General features: G+C 40.3%; 1 protein-coding gene across 1 annotated transcript in view; it reads left to right on the top strand.

Annotated features, from left to right (window-relative positions):
- Positions 1–19,949, top strand: part of LOC132399265 (cytochrome P450 3A9-like) — a 62,887-nt gene that overhangs the window by 28,960 nt on the left and 13,978 nt on the right. Inside the window, exons 6-10 of the mRNA XM_059979485.1 lie at positions 2,475–2,563; positions 5,408–5,556; positions 7,359–7,486; positions 8,770–8,863; positions 14,225–14,385. Coding sequence (XP_059835468.1) covers positions 2,475–2,563; positions 5,408–5,556; positions 7,359–7,486; positions 8,770–8,863; positions 14,225–14,385 — 621 coding nt within the window. The remainder of the gene's footprint in view (positions 1–2,474; positions 2,564–5,407; positions 5,557–7,358; positions 7,487–8,769; positions 8,864–14,224; positions 14,386–19,949) is intronic.

Below are 19,949 nucleotides of genomic sequence, written 5' to 3'. Positions count from 1 at the left end.
CATGGATAGAAAATTGGTTGGCAGACAGGAAACAAAGAGTAGGGATTAACAGGTCCTTTTCAGAATGGCAGGCAGTGACTAGTGGGGTACCACAAGGCTCAGTGCTGGGACCGCAGCTATTTACTATATACATTAATGATTTAGATGAAGGGATTAAAAGTAACATTAGCAAATTTGCAGATGACACAACGTTGGGTGGCAGTGTGAAATGTGAGGAGGATGTTATGAGAATGCAGGGTGATTTGGACAGGTTGGGTGAGTGGGCAGATGCATGGCAGATGCAGTTTAATGTGGATAAATGTGAGGTTGTCCACTTTGGTGGCAAGAACAGGAAGGCAGATTACTATCTGAATGGTGTCAAGTTAGGAAAATGGAAAGTACAACAAGATCTAGGTATCCTTGTTTATTAGTCACTGGTAGTAAGCATGCAGGTACAGCAGGCAGTGAAGAAAGCTAATGGCACATTGGCCTTCATAACAAGGGGAGTTGAGTACAGGAGCAAAGAGGTCATTCTGTAGTTGTATAGGGCCCTGGTGAGACCACACCTGGAGTATTGTGTGCAGGTTTGGTCTCCAAATTTGAGGAAGGACATTATTGCTATTGAGGGAGTGCAGTGTAGGTTCATGAGGTTAATTCCCGGGATGGCGGGACTATCATATGTTGAAAGATTGGAGCGACTGGGCTTGTGTACACTGGAATTTAGAAGGATGAGAGGGGATCTGATTGAAACATATAAGATTATTAAGGGATTAAGGAAACATGTTCCTGATGTTGGGGGAGTCCAGAACCAGAGGCCACAGTTTAAGAATAAGGGGTAGGCCATTTAGAATGGAGTTGAAGAAAAACTTTTTTACCCAGAGAGTTGTGGATCTGTGGAATGCTCTGCCTCAGAAGGCAATGGAGGCCAATTCTCTGGATGATTTTAGAAAGAGTTAGAGCTCTTAAAGATAGCGGAGTCAAGGGATATGGGGAGAAGGCAGGATTGGGGTACTGATGGTGGATGATCAGCCATGATCACAGTGAATGGTGGTGCTGGCTCAAAGGGCCAAATGGCCTACTCCTGCACCTATTGTCTGTTGTCTATTGTTTAAAGTACATTCTCCAGTTTAGAGAAAACTCTGCTCACCTGTACTTGCAATAATTGGTCCATGTCTAGCTTTATGTTTCCTCTTGAGTAACTTCTTTCCAAGTTCCATGTCATCTCACAAATTGATGTTTGGGAGAGCCTCATGTGGTTGCATGGCCCATTGGGTTGCATTGGGACAAGTCTGAACAAGCATATCTCTGCAATAGCCATCTTGCATCAACTTTAGAGGTCACCCAAGGAGCCTCCTTTTATTTCCTGTATGTTGCATCTTGATGACATCATCTGATGACATGAATAATAGTTTGGTTTCCAAGTGTATGCTGATTACATAGAGCTCTTCAACTCTCTATCTCTTCACTTTCTATATTGTCTGTTTTATTTATTTGTCTTGAATAAGTTGCAATTTCTCTTGCTGCAAGGGAAATCACTCCTGTTTCACCCATCGAAGTTGATGCTATAATAACTCATTCCTGAACACACCCTGGAAAATATCCTTCTCACCCTCTCAAAGTCCATTGCAGTTTTTCCAAAGTGCAGCAACTGGATATAATAGTAGAGATTTATATACAAAAAAATAATCAGCATAATCTTCTCCTGCTGTACTCTACCGCAGGATTCTGAATGCTTTACTACGTATCTCCTCAATATATCTTGCCATCTTCCTTCAATGGCCATGAGCACCAGGCCCCTTTGCTCCTGTGCACTGTTTGGAACAGTATCATTACATTTAACTCTCCTCACTCATTTTGTCAAAATCCATCACTTTTCTCTGTATTAAATCCCATCTACTGCTAAGCTTCCATTCAACTAGCCTATTTCTTCTATTGCATTTGATTGAAGTTATCCCCACTTTTGTCACATTTCCAAGTTTGCTGACATGAGCAAATGTTCAGGATCCATTGTACTTGGTGTTAGGGTAACAGGATACTGCAAATGACCCTTACCTAGTTATTCGGGATGGAATTGACCATCTGAGACAGAAATATATGGGCAAGTGGGATAGCTCTGATATCCAGCATAGACTTGTTGGCTTGAATGATGTTCTGTGTCCTGGGAAATCATGAGGGGGAGGAAGCAACCAACAGTAAAAGGCATTTAAAATTGCCTTTTTAAAATTATGACAGTTTCAACATGATATCAAATATTGGACATGAGTTACATATTGTTTTCCATAAATTACAAATTATGCACTGTGGAAATAAGAAGCTTTTCTGGCAAGCAGTGCAGCCTGAGCTGGATATGTCAAGTCATCAGTTGCAGATCTGTAGGGCAGAGCATTTTGGGACAGGGTGCCTCTGGGATCAAGCCTCTGGGGACATAGATTTGGTGTGTAGACCAATTTACTGTATATCCTTTACATTGGTTTTCTTTATTTCCCCCTCTCCAGATGTGGTCAATAATTAATCACCACGCAGAACAACTTGTGAAATTAGCTGAAAAGAAAGCAAGTCTAAATGAAGCTGTCAGCGTGAAGGAGTAAGTATTTTGTTTAATTGTAGGCTTGTGTTCCTTTGGTGCCTATTGTGCTTCCACTAAATTGTTGTGAGGATTATCAAACAGTCTTGTCACAAATGAGAAGTATGATTTTTGTGGACTATTCATTAATTTACTCAATACCCTCCATCAGCCAGTTTGTGCCTACTGTTCAGATGTCTGACTTGGGATGTAAGAGCTCTGCACAGCTTCTCAAAGGCAGCTTCCTCACTGGACAACGACATATTTTAATTTTATTCTTTGAAAAAATATTAAATCCTGTTTGGATATTCTTTTACATTTTGCAGACAGAAGTGACCAAACTCGTTATCCAGACTTCATCAATGTCACTTCAAACTGCTATTAAGGATTGATGGGAATGATCCATTGTGATAGTCAACCCAGCCTTATCCACCTCCACACCATGTTTCAGCAACGTGTGTCTGTATCTACAAAAAGCTGTTTTCTTTTTAACTTGCCATTTTCCAATCTTGAGACCACAATTCAGAGGCAAGGCTATTTGAATACTAACTCACTGACAAGATTGAAGAGTAGGTTCAGGAAATGTAGAAGAGGCTTGACCCAAAAACAGAGCAGTGGAGATGATGTAGCAGTAAGCAGTAACTTAATAATAGACCACAAAATAACAAGCCACGAAGGGCCATAATGCAAGAGAGAACAGAAACCAAACACAGTAAGCAACAGATTAAACTTTAGGCAGGGAGAGTGAGGGCAATGAGCAACTAGTTGAGACAAGCTCTTTGGATAAGTAAACAAGGACTGTGGATGAGAATTGGGGTTAAATAGGCTGCAGGTGATAAGTCTGGAACAAACATGAATTGTATTATCTAGCTGGAGACTGGAAGGTGCCTTTGGGAGCAGGCCTGACAGATTATCATTGTCTGTGCCTTGTTCAGTACAAGTGAAAGCATTCAGTTGTTGAATGTTTCAATTTTAATGCAAATTACATCAAAGTTGCTAGAGAAAAAAAGATATTGAGTCACTGAAGATGATCCAACAAAGCAATAATGATAATATCAGAAATAATTTTCAGAAATGCTTAGAGAAGTTGGATTCTAATGCCCTGAGTATTTACATTTTTTGAAGGGGTGGAAGTGCAGGAAGCTTCGCAGTAGGGATATACAGTGGAGAACATTCCGACTAGTTTCATCACAGCCTGGCCAGATCCTCCTATGCATAAAGTTGCAAGAAGCTGCAGAGGGTTGTAGACTCGGCCTGTTCCATCATGGACACAACCCTCCCCACTATCAATAGCATCTTCAAGAGGAGGTGCCTCAACAGGGTGGACCCTCCCCATCTGGGACATGTCCTCTTCACGTTTTACAATTGGGGAGGAAGTACGGGAGTCTGAAGCCCCAGACACAGCTTTAAAAACAGTTTCTTCACTTCCACCATCAGATTTCTGGATGGCACATGATACTAGCTCATTGTTTATCTTTTGCACAATTTATCTTTGTTACCATTAGGAAATTTTTATAGCTTGAACTATACTGCTGCCACAAAACAACACATTTCATGCCATATGTCAGTGATAATAAACCTGATTCTGATGGGAGTTGCTTAGATATTTATAGATAGATATTTAACATTATATGTTTCCTTTGAAGCAGATGGTGCTACTATATAATATGCAAGCCAGGAGCTGAGAATATGATGGCCTCGAATGAAAATTATAAAGCAAAATGAATGGTTTCCACTGCTACATTAAGACCTTACACAAGCTTGAGCAACAATACCAAATCTTCTATCTGATATTTGCAGCCTTTTGAACTCAATATTGAATAATCCACCTTCAGTTGATATACTCTGTCTTCTTGATTTGTCAATAAAAGAAGCATTTTTGCCTGCCATCCTCCTTTTCTTTCCTTTTGCTTTTCATGTAATCTGTTTTACTTGGCCTATACCAGCATACCAGAACCATATTAGCAATGAATTACAGCCATATAAGCTTAAGCTGATCCCGTCTGCCACATGACTTTACTCTGTGGGGTGATTCCCCTATTGACTTGTTTCACTGCAATCTGAAGTAACAAAATTGATTCTCTCTTTTAAATATTTCACAAAGAGTCCCTCATTTGAAACATTCAGTATTACCCTGCTTGACCCATGTAGTTTTCTCAGATTTTCCCCTTTTTTCGTTTTTGTAACATGTTGCTCAGTTTTTCCTTGATTCTATCAGTTTTGATATTGCTGTTCCACCAACTTACCATTAACAATTCATTACACAGACCAAGAACTCAATGTAGCCAGTTGATTTGCTCTATAACAAAAATTCCCTTTTATTCTATATGTTCTTCTCCTGTCCTCTCCTGAAAAGTGACTTGCAGCTCTCTTTCCCAGTTCTGATGTAGGGTCACAGATCTGAAATTTTGACTGTTTTCCTTTCCACAGAAACTGCCTGACTGTTTTGAGTTTTTCCAGCACATTTGGTTTCTATTTGGACTTGGTCCAGGAAAGTGAAAATGTTGAACGTGCTCCAATAGGGCAATAATTAAATTAACCAAAAATAGAAACCAAAGATCACTAAAAGTCATCGACTTGAAATATTAACTGGTTTCTTATTCACTTCTTAACTGGTTGGTTTCCTCCAGTTTTTTTTGTATAAAATTCAAGAATTTGTAGTCTTATTTATTTTCCAGTCATTAAATAAGAGGAAAGGTTAGTCCAAACTTTGAGTGAGAAAGGATTAGAAAGTTAAGCTGATTGTATCTGATAAAATAGCTGGATAAAGCTTGAATGGAGCTGAAATGTTGGCTGAATTGGCCCTAACATTCATGTGGTATAAACTTCATATAAAACTAATGAATATTATCTCTCTTCTAATAGCATCTGTGGACCATATGGCTTGGATGTAATCTCCAGTGTCTCATTCGGTGTGGATATTGATTCCACCAACAATGCTGATGACTTGATTATCGTCAATATTAAGAAACTCATAAAATTCTCCTTGTTTAAACCTGCAGTTTTTCTTGCTTGTAAGTGATTTAAAGTATTAGTTTAACTTAATTGGAGTTAAATTTTATTCTTTTACTCTCTCACTCTTCTTGACCAAGGATGACTCTGACCTGTCTACTTGGGTCCCTGATGCTCCCTTTGCCTGTTAATAATGTTCAGCAAATTCGCCTAAGCTTCATAAGAACAACATATGCAATGTAAAATGGAACTTTTGCAGTGCTCATTTATTCCATTTTAACTGTTGTTTTCAGCCATTTATTGCCTGTCAGTACTATTATATATAGGCAGTTGGCTTATTTAAGTTCAAAATCTTGGCATTTTATTATTTTGACTTTTTTTGCAATGTTACACAGCAAATCTATCACTTTTCTTTCACTTTGTGGTATAAATCCTAGAACTTGCAATCAAATAATGCATGGGACGTGGTGGCATCACTAGCACCCAATCGAGGTCAAGACAGTTACTAAATTCTAGGATTGGCAACAAAGGCCGTATTCTTGAAAATTATGGGATTGATTTTGATACTTCTTGTCGCTATTTGAAAATGTGCACAGATTTGGTACAATGAGCCTCAGCACTGGACATTGATCACTTACTTCTGACTGACTGTTTGAAAAGTAGTTCTTGTTGGAATGTACAAATACCTTCATGCATTTAGGATCAGCTTTGGAAGATCTGTTTGGGGCATATGAGAGTTTGCCAAGTTACAAAAAAATGGCATGAAAGATCCTATTCCATTCACTTTATTTCTTAAAACTTCCCGAGCTTCCATATTATCAGAGGCTATCAGTGAATTCAGTTTGACAGGCATGGAATAGTCATAATCGAGCTGAATGACAGAAGAATGTAGTTGAAGATCTGAATGGCCTTATTCCAGTGGGTCCTATTATTATGTTCCACTTAAAGTTATCTACTCACTGTGGTGGGTGAAGGCCCAAGGCATTTCTGCACAAAACAGAATTATTTTGGTTGAAGTTCAAAGTAAATTTATTATTAAGGTGTGTATGTATGTATGTATATATGCATATATGTGTGTCACCATATACAACTATGAGATTCATTTTCTTTGAGGCTTACACAGTAAATCCAAGGAACAGTAGAATCAATGAAAGATAGCACCCAACAGGATGGACAAATAACTAATGAGCAAAAGACAACAAATACAAAAGGGAAAATAAATAATAAATAAGCAAAAAGTATCGAGAACATGAGATGAACAGTCTTTGAATGTGAGTCCATGGGTTGTGGGAGCAGTTCAGTGATGGGGAGGCCTTTACCCAAGATGGAAAGGGCCATGCCACCACCTATTGTAGGATTTTCTGTTCAAAGGTTCTGGTGTATCCATACCAGATGCTATCAGTCAATATACTCTTCACCACACATCTATAGAAGTTTGTCAAAGTTTTAGATGTCATGCCAAATCTTCACAACCTTTTTGAGGAAGTAGAGGCACTGCAGTGCTTTTAATGTAATTGCACTTACATGCTGGGCCCAGGACAAATCCTCTGAAATGATAACACCGAGGAATTTAAGGTCAATAAACTAATATCAGAAGCACTGAGAGTGTCCTGACCTCAATGGGATTTTACTGTGCGTAAATTGGCTGATATACTTCCTACATTATATCGAGATTTAATATTCAAATATACAACTCTCTGTATATCCGTAGGCTGTACAATGTTTTACCATGTTCTTTTTTTCCCTATTCTTCCTCTGCACTCCTCACTTAGTCTCTCTCCTTTCACATGTGTGTGTGTGCACGCGCACTTCATTTTGTACATTTTAGAACTTATTTTGTACATTTTTCCCCTTCATTTCTCAGTGATGTTTCCTGCAATTACTCCAATCCTGGAAAAACTTCAATTCAGCTTCATCCCAATCGATGTGGCTAAGTTTTTAATGGAAACTGTATTAGCTATGAGGAAAAAGAGACAAAAAAATGGAAGCACAGTGAGTATTAAACCACCTACTGGAACAGTTTGTATTCCAGTATCTTTTTTGCCTTTTCCCCACCATCCTAATGCATTGCCCATACTTTACCCCTTCACTAACTATTTATAATTGCTGATGAGGATTACACTGATCTGCTGCAATAGTGCAGAAACTCTACAACAGTTGCTCTTTTTCCATTTTCTCCCATCCTTCTGCTGAGGTTTGCAGAAATTCAATCTGGAATTCAGGAGAAGTCTGAGAAATGTGCTCCCCAGAGTAGAGGCCCAAGATAGTAAATACTCTTGTCTGACCTGTGACTAGCATACCCTGCTATAGAAAGTGGGACATGGTGGGCCTGCAAGATAGTTGTATCATCACTAGTACACAAGCAAACTATGAAGGCCAAAGGTATTTAAAATTATTAAGTTCTTCTTTCTTCTCCTTCCTATAATACATAATATCTGGCATCTGGGATTGTACAGTCGGCAGGTCTGGCAGCGCCTATGGATAGAGAAACAGCTAATGTGCAGGTCCAGAACTCTTTTCAGAATCGAGAAAGAGAAAATCAGGATGTTTTGAGCAACATGGATAGTGGGACGAAGAAAAGGAAATCTGATGGGTTAATCCAAATGGATTAATGGAGAGAGTTACAAGCATATAATTCTTTCTTATCTGTATACAGCATTGTTAATAGTGGGCCTGTTGGACACAAATATAAAAACAAATACTGAGCCAAACTGATGACAAAGAGAGAATGTAAGAGTGGGAACACTGAATATTATACAGCAGACTACAAGTGCAAGTGAATCACTGCTTGGAAGCGCTGTTCAGATCCCCGGATGATGGGAAGAGTTGAAAGGAAGGGTATTACGCCTCTTGCAGTTGGATCAGAAAGTGCTATAACTGGGAATGGTTAGTGGGGAGTTGCAGGGGTAACATCTGCAGCTTTTTGATTGTCATTAGCTGATCTGCTGGGGTTAATATCCTTCTGATAAGTTCAAGTGTTCTTTTCCAAATACGTAATCAACAGGTCTGCGTGGTTGGGGTGGGGGGGGGGGGTGGAAATGATTGGGCTGAATCCTCAGTGGAGATCTGAAGCTCTCTGACACCTCCAGAGCAGCCTCAGTGCATTAGTGGAAGTGGAGTTCTCAATGGTGTTTACCCAGCCAGAGTTCAGGTCCCTCTGGAGATGACAAATTCTGCTTTTCGTTTCACACTGTGGAATTTCAGAGTACTTACGAGAGAAATCCATTTTGGTACTGTTGTAGCTGAATCTCATAAGACTCTTGTTTAACTCTTAGGATCGGGTAGATTTTCTGCAGATAATGTTTGATTCCCAAGCAAATGTCACCAACTCAGAGCATCAGAGCAATGTCAACAATTCAACATGCAAAGGTACCAGCAGTGGAGTATATCTTGAATCCCTTGTCTGTGCTGTTTGTCTGGTCAGCTGTTGCAAAGGGTCATTTATTGTCAAGCATGTATCCATATACAACTTGAAATTTGTCTTCTCTAGATAGCCATGAAACAAAAGAAAGAACATGAAAGTCATTCAGAGAGAAACATCAAACCCACCCCCCTCGCATGAAAAAGAATGGCATCTCGACAGTCAACCCCCCCACACACAAAATGAACATCAACCCCCAAAAAGCAACCTCTTCCCCACAGAAAGAAACAAAACACAACAGAACATCAACCCCCAGACACGCTCACCTTGCTCAACAAAACAGAAAAGAACAGGTGATTTAAAAGAAATACCACAATATAAAAACCATAAGTCTGAAAACAGTCCACAGTCCATAAACACAATAGTCCAATCCATAAATGCAGAACCATGATAGCATCTTATGATATCACCAACATTCATTGAAAGAGAGGGATGCTACACAAGCCAGTGAGTCACTCAATGATAGGCTCCTCACAGACTCCTTCTCGGCAGTGATCAAAAGGAAGGCAGTCAGTGCTGAACTCTCGCTCACCTTCCGCATTCGCTTCAATGTCTTAATCTTCCTTGATGCTTTAATCAGCGATTAATGGATGCCTTAACTGGTGAAATGGAGTCAACTGTCCGTTCACGCCCAGTCTTGACATTTCTTCACATCGAAGTCGTCCAAGTACACTCCTTCACCTTCAACACTAATTGTTTAGGCACAAGGAGAATCTGTTTTAACCAACAATTACCTTTAATGGTTCAGTTAAAACATGCAAGTCATAGAAAATTGAATTTGTGTAGACCTGCTAAGTTTCTCCGATCCTCTCTGAACAGTTAAAGAATAGAAAAGGTAAAACTCGGGAACAGGAGTTCACACGAGCCAGGCTTTCACTTCATCCCCGATGTAATCTCCACATTTCCAATGTGGGCTCATCCACTTCTGCAGTGGTTGACCTCCAGAGTTTTTACTGCTGCTACACCTGAAATTCTCCATTCTTATCCTCTTTATTATCAGATTAAGCTCTTTATTGATTTGTCAGGCTTATCTGGCTTAAGGCAGTGTTACTTCACTGCTCTTCTGCCAGACTGAAGTTGTCTGCGCCCAGTGTTTGGCTGATGTAGCACATCTGACATGGCTGAGGACGGACAGAGAAAGTGACATGAGGTACATCAGCCAAACACTGGGCGCAGTCAACTTCAGTTCACTGGCTGTTCTTTCTACAAGCCAGCCATTTCTACCTAACCAGATGCACAGCTTCTCATCTGGAAATGACATCCGGTTTAACAGATCATCAGCAGCAACCTCGTTGTGTCCTTTTTTTTTCCCCCAATTGCTCTGATTAAGCATCTCTGAACAAGAACTAGTTCACAAAACAGTTCATAAAATGGCGGCTGCAAGGACAGTCTCAAAGATGGCAGCTTCCGTTCCATTGACCACATAGCAACAACATAGATACTTGGTTTGCCCAATCCTCAGCTCATTCCACTTAGATGTTTTGCACATCTTAATTCTTTTCTAGCAAGCACTGCAAACAAGTATGCCCTGTTCAGATACTTACTGGCCTGTTTTAATCACACAACATTCTCTTTATTCCAGTGTTTCTCAACCCTTTTTTGCTCAATGCCCCCAAAGCATTTTCAAACTTGCCAATGCCCCACACCCCCAGAGCACCTTCATACCTGCCAACACCCCTCTTAGGAATAATATACTTTCTGGCACCCACATATGCTAACATGAGGAAAATGATTCTGCTTTAAATTTTTACTTGTCTTCAAACCTAGCTTACACTATAACTGTGAACTGTACAGCAGCTTTGATATCAATGTGATGCTGGAGTTTGACAATTTTTAGCAAAGGTTGAAATATCTGGTTCAAATATCCAAGCAGTTTCTGTTTTTTGTGAGTATGTGGTTCTCTGCACTGAAGCCTCTTTCAACAAGGTAGAAGGATGGAAGTGCAATGAAGGGCAGTTTAGCTCTTCTCCAAGGACCAAGGATACTTGGTATGACAGTCTAGCCACATACCACAAAAGTGACATTTTTGAAAATCAATTATTGTTTCTTAATCATTCTAAATTTTGATAATTTCTTCTCACAAGCTCCCTTCCCGTTCTTCTGTCTTGCAAGAAACAGTCCAGAATTTCCAGATCATTCAAGTCCTTTAATTGATTCTGAAAACCCTTTTTCCATGACTGCAAGTATAAGCAGTACTCTTGCAAATCACCATCTGTGATAGAGAATGCCATACTTTCCATGCAAGGAAACTGTAAGGACCTTCTTCTCCCAATGACTTGTCTATATATTTCCAATTTTCCAATAAAAGTGGAAACTGCACTTTAAGCCTAGATTAAATTGAAATTCTCACCCTGCAGTTTCATATTTAGAATGTTTATTTTATTGTACAGATCAGCTTTTGTAGTTCTGTGTATAGCTGATACTCAATGTCTTCACTCATTTTGTCAATACAATGAGCTACAGAGTTATTACACAGAGGAATTGAGTTTAAAATACTGGCATCCATTTTGAGAACAGTGGTGAACATTTCTGATACAGCAAACGTTATTAATCTTTTGCCAATTGTATGATATTTTCCGTACTTTGCTATCATTTTGGAAATGCTATAAGAAACAATGAGACTGCTATCAAGGTCATTTATAGCTTTCTTGGCAAATAACTCGAGAGTACCACACTTTTCAAATGCATCTTTCTTCTTCTGGAACTGAGTAGTACCATAAGTAGCCTTTTCAGGGTGTATTTTATGGAAATAGACAATAGACAATAGGTGCAGAAGTAGACCATTTGGCCCTTCGAGCCTGCACCACTATTTTGAGATCATGGCTGATCATCTACTATCAATACCCGGTTCCTGCCTTGTCCCCATATCCCTTGATTCCCCTATCCATAAGATACCTATCTAGCTCCTTCTTGAAAGCATCCAGAGAATTGGCCTCCACTACCTTCCGAGGCAGTGCATTCCAGACCCCCACAACTCTCTGGGAGAAGAAGTTTTTCCTTAACTCTGTCCTAAATGACCTACCCCTTATTCTCAAACCATGCCCTCTGGTGCTGGACTCTCCCAGGATCTGGAACATATCTCCTGCCTCTCTCTTGTCCAATCCCTTAATAATCTTATATGTTTCAATAAGATCCCCTCTCAGTCTCCTTAATTCCAGCGTGTACAAGCCCAGTCTCTCTAACCTCTCTGCGTAAGACAGTCCAGACATCTCAGGAATTAACCTGGTGAATCTACGCTGCACTTCTTCTACAGCCAGGATGTCCTTCCTTAACCCTGGAGACCAAAACTGTACACAACACTCCAGGTGTGGTCTCACCAGGGCTCTGTACAAATGCAAGAGGATTTCCTTGCTCTTGTGCTCAATTTCCTTTGTAATAAAGGCCAACATTCCATTAGCCTTCTTCACTGCCTGCTGCACTTGCTCATTCACCTTCAGTGACTGATGAACAAGGACTCCTAGATCTCTTTGTATTTCTCCCTTACCTAACTCTACACCACTCAGATAATAATCTGCCTTCCTGTTCTTACTCCCAAAGTGGATAACCTCACACTTATTCACATTAAACGTCATCTGCCAAGTATCTGCCCACTCACCCAGCCTATCCAAGTCACCCTGAATTCTCCTAACATCCTCATCACATATCACACTGCCACCCAGCTTAGTATCATCAGCAAATTTGCTGATGTTATTCTCAATGCCTTCATCTAAATCATTGATGTAAATCATAAACAGCTGTGCTCCCAATACCAAGCCCTGTGGCACCCCACTAGTCACCACCTGCCATTCCGAGAAACACCCATTCACTGCTACCCTTTGCTTTCTATCTGCCAACCAGTTTTCTATCCATGTCAATGTCTTCCCCCCAATGCCATGAGCTTTGATTTTACCCACCAATCTCCTATGTGGGACCTTATCAAATGCCTTCTGGAAATCAAGGTACACTACATCCACTGGATCTCCCCCGTCTGACTTCCTGGTTACATCCTCGAAAAACTCCAACAGATTAGTCAAGCATGATTTGCCCTTGGTAAATCCATGCTGGCTCGGCCCAATCCTATCACTGCTATCTAGATATGCCACTATTTCATCTTTAATAATGGACTCTAGCATCATCTAGCATCTAGTCTAGCATCTAGACTCTAGAAATGTTCCTGCAACCTTGATGGTTTCATGGCTTCATTGGATAGGTCGTTTTGAACACCTCAAGAGGGTCAGCAGGTTCACTGATTCCATCATTAGATTCCAGTCAGCGCTTGATCATTGTGCAACCTGTTTTTAATAGATCTGTAGAGAAAGATGAGAGGGTGTACTTTTGACTTACCAACTGTTAAATTACATGAACTCATTCTGCATCGCGAGTCAAGGGGAACCATTGGGCACCCTGGTTGTAATTTATGCATCCCAAATAATATCTGTTTGGTTGATAAGTTCAGATGAGATTGCTAACTTTTAGCTGCATTGTGATGATGACTGCTCACCACCTACAGAGCTATGTTTCTTCCTCTGTTCCAGTGTCTCACTCTTTTGTTTTGGAAGTGCCTGCTATAGTTAGGGTTGGTCAGGTCTCGTGCCTCAAGTTAGGGTGCTGCTTATTGCCCTCTAACATCCCCCTTAGGACACATAAGTACCACCCCCATTGGGAATCACTGCTTTAGTGTACCTGGTTAACACCTTGGTCTCTTGACTTGCGCTGTTCAAACTGCTCTGAAATTACCAGCTAATGAAAACAATCAGAACAGGAAATTGTTGTTCTTATCCCACTGGGAGATACCTGATTTCTCCCTGCAGATATGGGACAGATATTGGGGGCTGGGAGATGCAGAATAGGTGTAGATTTGCCATGAGCACCTGCGCAGACTTGTGTGACAATGCGCCATCTTTAGATTAGCCATTTGAGTATCAATTGTCTCTTGCTGCCTCCGTCCTATGAAAACAGCTATGATCTACCAAGCAAACAATGTACATCTGGATTACCAATGTTAAAGAAAATATCTTAAAAGGAAAGTAAACAGAGGGGAAATGATCAGGTAGCTCTGAGAACTGACATGGATCCGATGAGCTGTAGTACAATAAGTAATTAACTCTCTTCCTGAACACTAGTACATAACCTACCCCATGATCTCACTGGCTATACTTCTAGATTTTAGTCTGTGTCTAATAAATTACAGGTACTATGGCATTAGTGGGGGCATAGTTTAAATCACTAGGAATAACAAAAGTCAAATAATTTCAATGCTAACCCAATGTTTTAATTTCTTCATTGTAAGATGGTGTGATTTACAACAATGGGCTCTTTCTCTTCTGTAGCGCTGACTGACTCGGAAGTTCTGGCACAGTGTATTATCTTTATCATGGCTGGATATGAGACAGCCAGTACTACACTCTCTAACGTTCTGTACTATCTGGCCATGTATCCGGATGTGCAGAAAAAATTGCAGCAAGAAATAGACAAGGCTTTTCCAAACAAGGTGAGTCCTTGCTTAAAAACAAGCATTCCTACTAAACCTATTTTATGTATGTGTAATTCCTAAGGTGCGTTTTAGCCAATGAACATCAAAGTTAGTGAACATAGCCACTGTTGTAACACAAGGAACACCAGGAACAATCTGCACATAACTTCTCTTATTTCCTTCCCTTGAAATAATTGACCATTAAATTTGGTAAATTGGTTTATTATTGTCACATGTACTGAGGCGCATTGGAAAACTTGACTTGCAAACCACCCTTACAGATCAATTCCTTATAATGGTACATTGAGATGGTTGAAGGTAAACCATTATGAGTGTAGATAAAGTGTTATAGTTCCAAGACAGTGCAGTGCTGGTAAGGTGTAAGGTCACAATGAGGTAAATTGTGAAGCCACGAGTCCAGCTTATTGTACTAGGAAAACTTTCAATAGTCTTATTACAGTGGGGTAGAAGCTGTTCTTGAGCCTGGTGGTACATGCTTTTAAGATTTCTATGATGCATTGATAAATATTGTTAAAGCTCAAAGGAGGCATATCATATTTATTTAGCCTCCTGAACAAGTAGAGGTACTGGTGAACTTCCTTGGCTGTGGCATCAACGTGATTGGAACAGGACAAGCGATTGGTGATGTTCTCTCATAGCAACTTGAAGATGAACACTCTCAACCTCAGCACTATTAAAATAAACAGGAGCATGTGCACTGATCCCCTTCCTGAAGTCAGTGACCAGTACTTTTATATTGCTGATATTACCTAGTTCAACTTAGCTACTTGTATGATAGAGATGTTAAAGCAGGTGGAAATCTCAGATTGAAGCAGAGAGAGGTTAAATATGTGTACAAATACTCTCACCAGCAGGATCTAAAGGCACTGTGTGCGATTTAAAGACATGGCCAGGGACACCACATGCTTTCCACATGTTCGGTTACTGGAAGACTGATCCTGCAGCCACACCAGTGACTGTGGATTCAAGAGATATGGAAGTTGCATGGGAGGGTGGTGGTGAAATACCAAACTGCTCCTAATTGAGAAGATATGTGCTGCTGTCAGTGATGCTGCCTGACTCTAGTTGCCTGTAAAGTACTGCTACAACTGAAGGCTGGTTTGACTCTCTATCTTGAACTGGTATTATCTCTTTGGAGGAACAGTAGGGCCTTGTAATCAATGTACATAGATCCCTCAAAGTTGCTGCTCAAGTGTGTTGGCCTTCATGAGTCGGGATTGAGTTCAAGAGCTGCATGAAGAGTACTGTAGTTAGTACTGGTCCCCTCATTATAGGGAGGGAGAGGGAGACAGAATTTATCAGAATGCTACCAGGATTAGAAAGCATCTTTTATGAGGAGAGGTTAAGCTAGTTAGGGATTTTTTTTCTTTGGAGCAAAGGAAGATTAGCACCGACTTGATAGAGGTGTTATTAGGTAGTAAGAGCCACAGATAGAGTAGAAAACCCAGGTTATTTTCCCAGGGTGGAAATGGCTAATACGAGAAGGCTTAATTTTAAAGTGATTGGAAGAAAGTAAAGGGAAGATGTTGTGATGGTATTAGTTTATAAGGCACTAAACTCAAAAGATTTTAAGCCCATTCTAATATACACTATTGGGAGGTTATATTGTGTTCACTTACTCTTCAAGGATAAGCTTACTTCCCTGACTGGACTCTGTGGTGAAGTCCAGCCGCTAATATCCCATGCTTGAATGGTGCCTCCCCCCCATGAAACAGCTAACAAAGTAGTTTAAACACACCATTTTATTTTTAATGATATGCATTTAAATTTAGAGAAATAATTCATAATATACATTTAATACTCTAGAGGAATTCTGATAAATAGAAAATTTCTGAGTTACAAAAGATTTCCAAACATAGGTACAATGCTTATGAGCTAGAAGAACATACCCATGAGTTGAAGACAAATGAGTTGTCCATCATAGAAACCAAAGGTTGAGGAATGAATTCTTGTTCTTCTCTCTGTCATTACCCTTGTCATTCCTGACAATCCACAACGCGTTCTAATATTTACAGTGTTTTTGCTACTGGATTACTTCATTTGCACATGATGTTTTCCAGATATCTTTGCTGGAATAAAATAACTCCACAAATACTCTTTAAAGCTTCTGGTGACCATCGGAGTACACAAACATCCCAACTTGGAACCATGTTTGACGTGCTAAGTGATGTAGCCCCATTGTGTTGTGTTGGCTAACACAGACAAAAAGCCTCTTGAGGTAGCACACACAAAATGCTAGAGGAACCTGGCAGGTCAGGAAGCATCATTGGACATGAATAAACAGTTGAAGTTTTGGGCTGAGACCCTTTTTGAGTACTAGAATGAAGGGAGAAGATGCCAGAGTAAAAAGTTGAGGGGAAGGGAAAGAGGCTAGCTAGAAGTGACAGGTGAAGTCGGGTGGGTGGGAAAGGTAAAGGGCTGGAGAAGAAGAAATCTCATAGAGAGGAGGATGGACCATAGAAGAAAGAGAGTGAGGTGATTGGCAGGTGAGAAGAGGTAAGAGGCCAAAGTGGGAAATAGAAGAAGCAGGGAGGGGTGAGAACTTTTTTTCACCAGGAGAAATCAATATTCATGCCATCAGGTTGGAGGCTGCCCAAATGCAATATAAGATGTTACTCCTCCACCTTGGCACAAGAGGAAGCCATGGACCGCCACATTTTTGCAAACCACAATTGCATTCTTAACACTTTTGTTTACAAAACTGTGCCTCCAACTTCAAACTGATACCTGCTTGCAATTTACATTAAGAACTGGCGACCAGTTCTTGTTTACAACAAAAAGTTGAGCAAAGTATATTTGGTAAAAGTTTAACTTTGTCACCAACAACTCTGACCCTTTGGAAAGCTCATACTAAAATGCTGAGGTTAGTAATAAGCCTTTGGGACTTGGAAAGTGAATATCCATCACAATATAAGAGGTAGGTTTTTTTTTACAGTGTGGTAAGATTATGGAACACATTGCCAGAGATAGTGATAGTAGTGGATATATTAGGAAGATTTCAGAGACTCTTGGATAGGCACATTTATAAAAGAAAAATAGAGGGCTATGTGGGAGGAAGCATTAGATTGACCTTCAGTGGGTTAAGTGGTCTGTACAATTCCATGTTCTAGGCACTCCTGATTGCTTTATACAGCTAACAGCTCAGTTTTGTGTAAAGGTCAGGGTCATGTGATTTGAACACCACAGTCCATTTCAGTACAGAGTGGATCTCCTAGTTCACCCATGGTTTCCAATTTGGGCACACCCAAATTGACACCTTTGTTATAGAGTATCTTGCTGTTAAAGTTCATGATGGTGATGATTAAGGCTGTGTGCCGAGTCTTTTCTGTACTAGATCCTCACATTTCAACTTGTTATATATGGGGAAAAGGAGCACATTGTGGTCATGTGATTTACCAAATTGTGGGTGAGGGGTGGCTCAATAGGTGTCTTTGGTTGTACTGTGTCGCAATGGTGAAGGGTGCTTGGACCTCTGCTGGGACAGGAGACCTGCCTTGTAGTATTTTGGTAAAACACTCTTGAAGTTGCCCTCATCGAAGCCACCAGCAATGATGTAGAGAATCTTGGAGTATCCCATTTCAGAGCTGTTGAACAAAGAGTATAATTCATTGAGTGTAGGCTTCACATCAGCCTGGTGTAGGATGTAGACTGTCGTCAGGACAGCTTAAGTGAACTCCTCTGGTCGGGAGTATGGGCAACATTTCACCATTGTATATTCCAGGCTTGGTGAACAGTATATCACCAGGACCATTATGTCCGAGCACCACAATGTATTAATTAGGAAGAAGACCCCTCCATCTCTACCATTGTCCGAGGATGCTCCAGCATCCCTCCAATGAATTGAAAAGGAACCAGGTTGTATGGTGCGGTCAGGTGAAGCAGGTGTAAACACGCATTTCTGCAGGTGCTGGAAATCCAGAGTAATATTCACAAAATAGTGGAGGAACTCAGCACGTCAGGCAGCATCTATGGAGAGGAATAAAGGGCAGAAGTTTTAGGCTGAGACCCTTCATTGGGGCAAGTAAGTGTAAGTTATATTTTGGTGAGACATTGCACACAACCACACAGCCGTCCCTCAGCTCTCTTTGGTAGGTCAGTCTTGCTCTTACTTCATCAACTTTGTTCTCAAAGGCCTGGACATTAGGATGCTTGGTGGGGGAGTGTAACTTGAGCCCACATACTTGAGTGTAACTTGAGCGTCGCCTGGAGCCCAGCCCTCTTATCATATTTCTGAGGTAAGTGACTGTATCTTATCAATCCTGGAGTGGAGGTACTGGACTTTGGAAGGTTTGGCCAAGGTGTGCGCCTTTTCCCTTCAATATAGAATCATGCATTGTTCCATTTCAATACTCCTATGGAAATGATGCTTGGATTATTGAGTTCAAGATTAGAATGTTAGGCTTGAAATTCCAGCTGTGTCCATAAACCTCATTCTTGCCTACATGGATGGTGCCTGAATGCTTTCTGATAGTGGACTGAAAATTTATAATATTGTTTGTGATTTTCTATTTTATGATTTTGACATTACGTAGGTGGGTCAGGTCATCAAATGTATTCTGTTTTCTCATTACCTTAAAATATTCACCAATTCAGAGATTTAATTGCTTTTAATTTTTGATGTGCCTCTGATGAATGAGTACCTACTGATAGATCAGGTTGGCACTTTGGTCAGCTTGAACCAGTTGGGTCAAAGGGCTGGCTTCCAACCAGTATACCTGAATTTTTAACAACTAAGTATTAAATGGTACGATGGAGAAGGCATTGACAGTCAGATTTGGGAAATAGAACCATAGAACACTACAGCACAGTACAGGCCCTTCAGCCCTCCATGTTGTGCTGACCCATATAATACTTTAAAAAAAGTACTAAACCCATAACCCTCCATTTTTCTTTCATCCATGTGCCTGTCCAAGAGGCTCTTAAATACCCCTAATATTTTAGCCTCCACCACCATCCCTGCAAGTCATTCCAGGCACTCACAATCCTCAGTGTGAAAAACTTACCCCTGACATCCCGTCAGTACCTGTTTCCAAGCACCTTAAAACTATGTCCTCTCATGTTAGCCATTTCAGCCCAAGGAAAGCCTCTGGCTATCCACATGACGAATGACGAATGAGGGTTCAGGGTGCTTGAGGCACGTGATATAATAGGTCAAAGTTCGCATGGTTTTCTTAAAGGGAAATCTTGCCTGACAATTCTATTGGTATTCTTTGAGGTCATAACAGACAGGATAGACAGTGGAGAATCGGAATCAGAATCAGGTTTATTATCACCGGCATGTGACATGAAATTTGTTAACTTAGCAGCAGCAGTTCAATGCAATACACAATCTAGCAGAGAGAGAAAAAATAATAATAAGTAAAATAAAACAATAAATAGACAAATAAATCAATTACATACATTGAATAGATTTTAAGAAAATGTGCCAAAACTAGAAATACTGTATACTTAAAATAAAAGTGAGGTAGTGTCCAAAGCTTCAATGTTCATTTAAGAATTGGATGGCAGAAGGGAAGAAGCTGTTCCTAAATCGTTGAGTGTGTGCCTTTAGGCTTCTGCAT

Source organism: Hypanus sabinus, chromosome 9 (genome assembly GCF_030144855.1).
Source record: "Hypanus sabinus isolate sHypSab1 chromosome 9, sHypSab1.hap1, whole genome shotgun sequence".
Lineage (NCBI taxonomy): Eukaryota > Metazoa > Chordata > Chondrichthyes > Myliobatiformes > Dasyatidae > Hypanus > Hypanus sabinus.
This window is presented reverse-complemented; position numbering and strand designations above follow the sequence as displayed.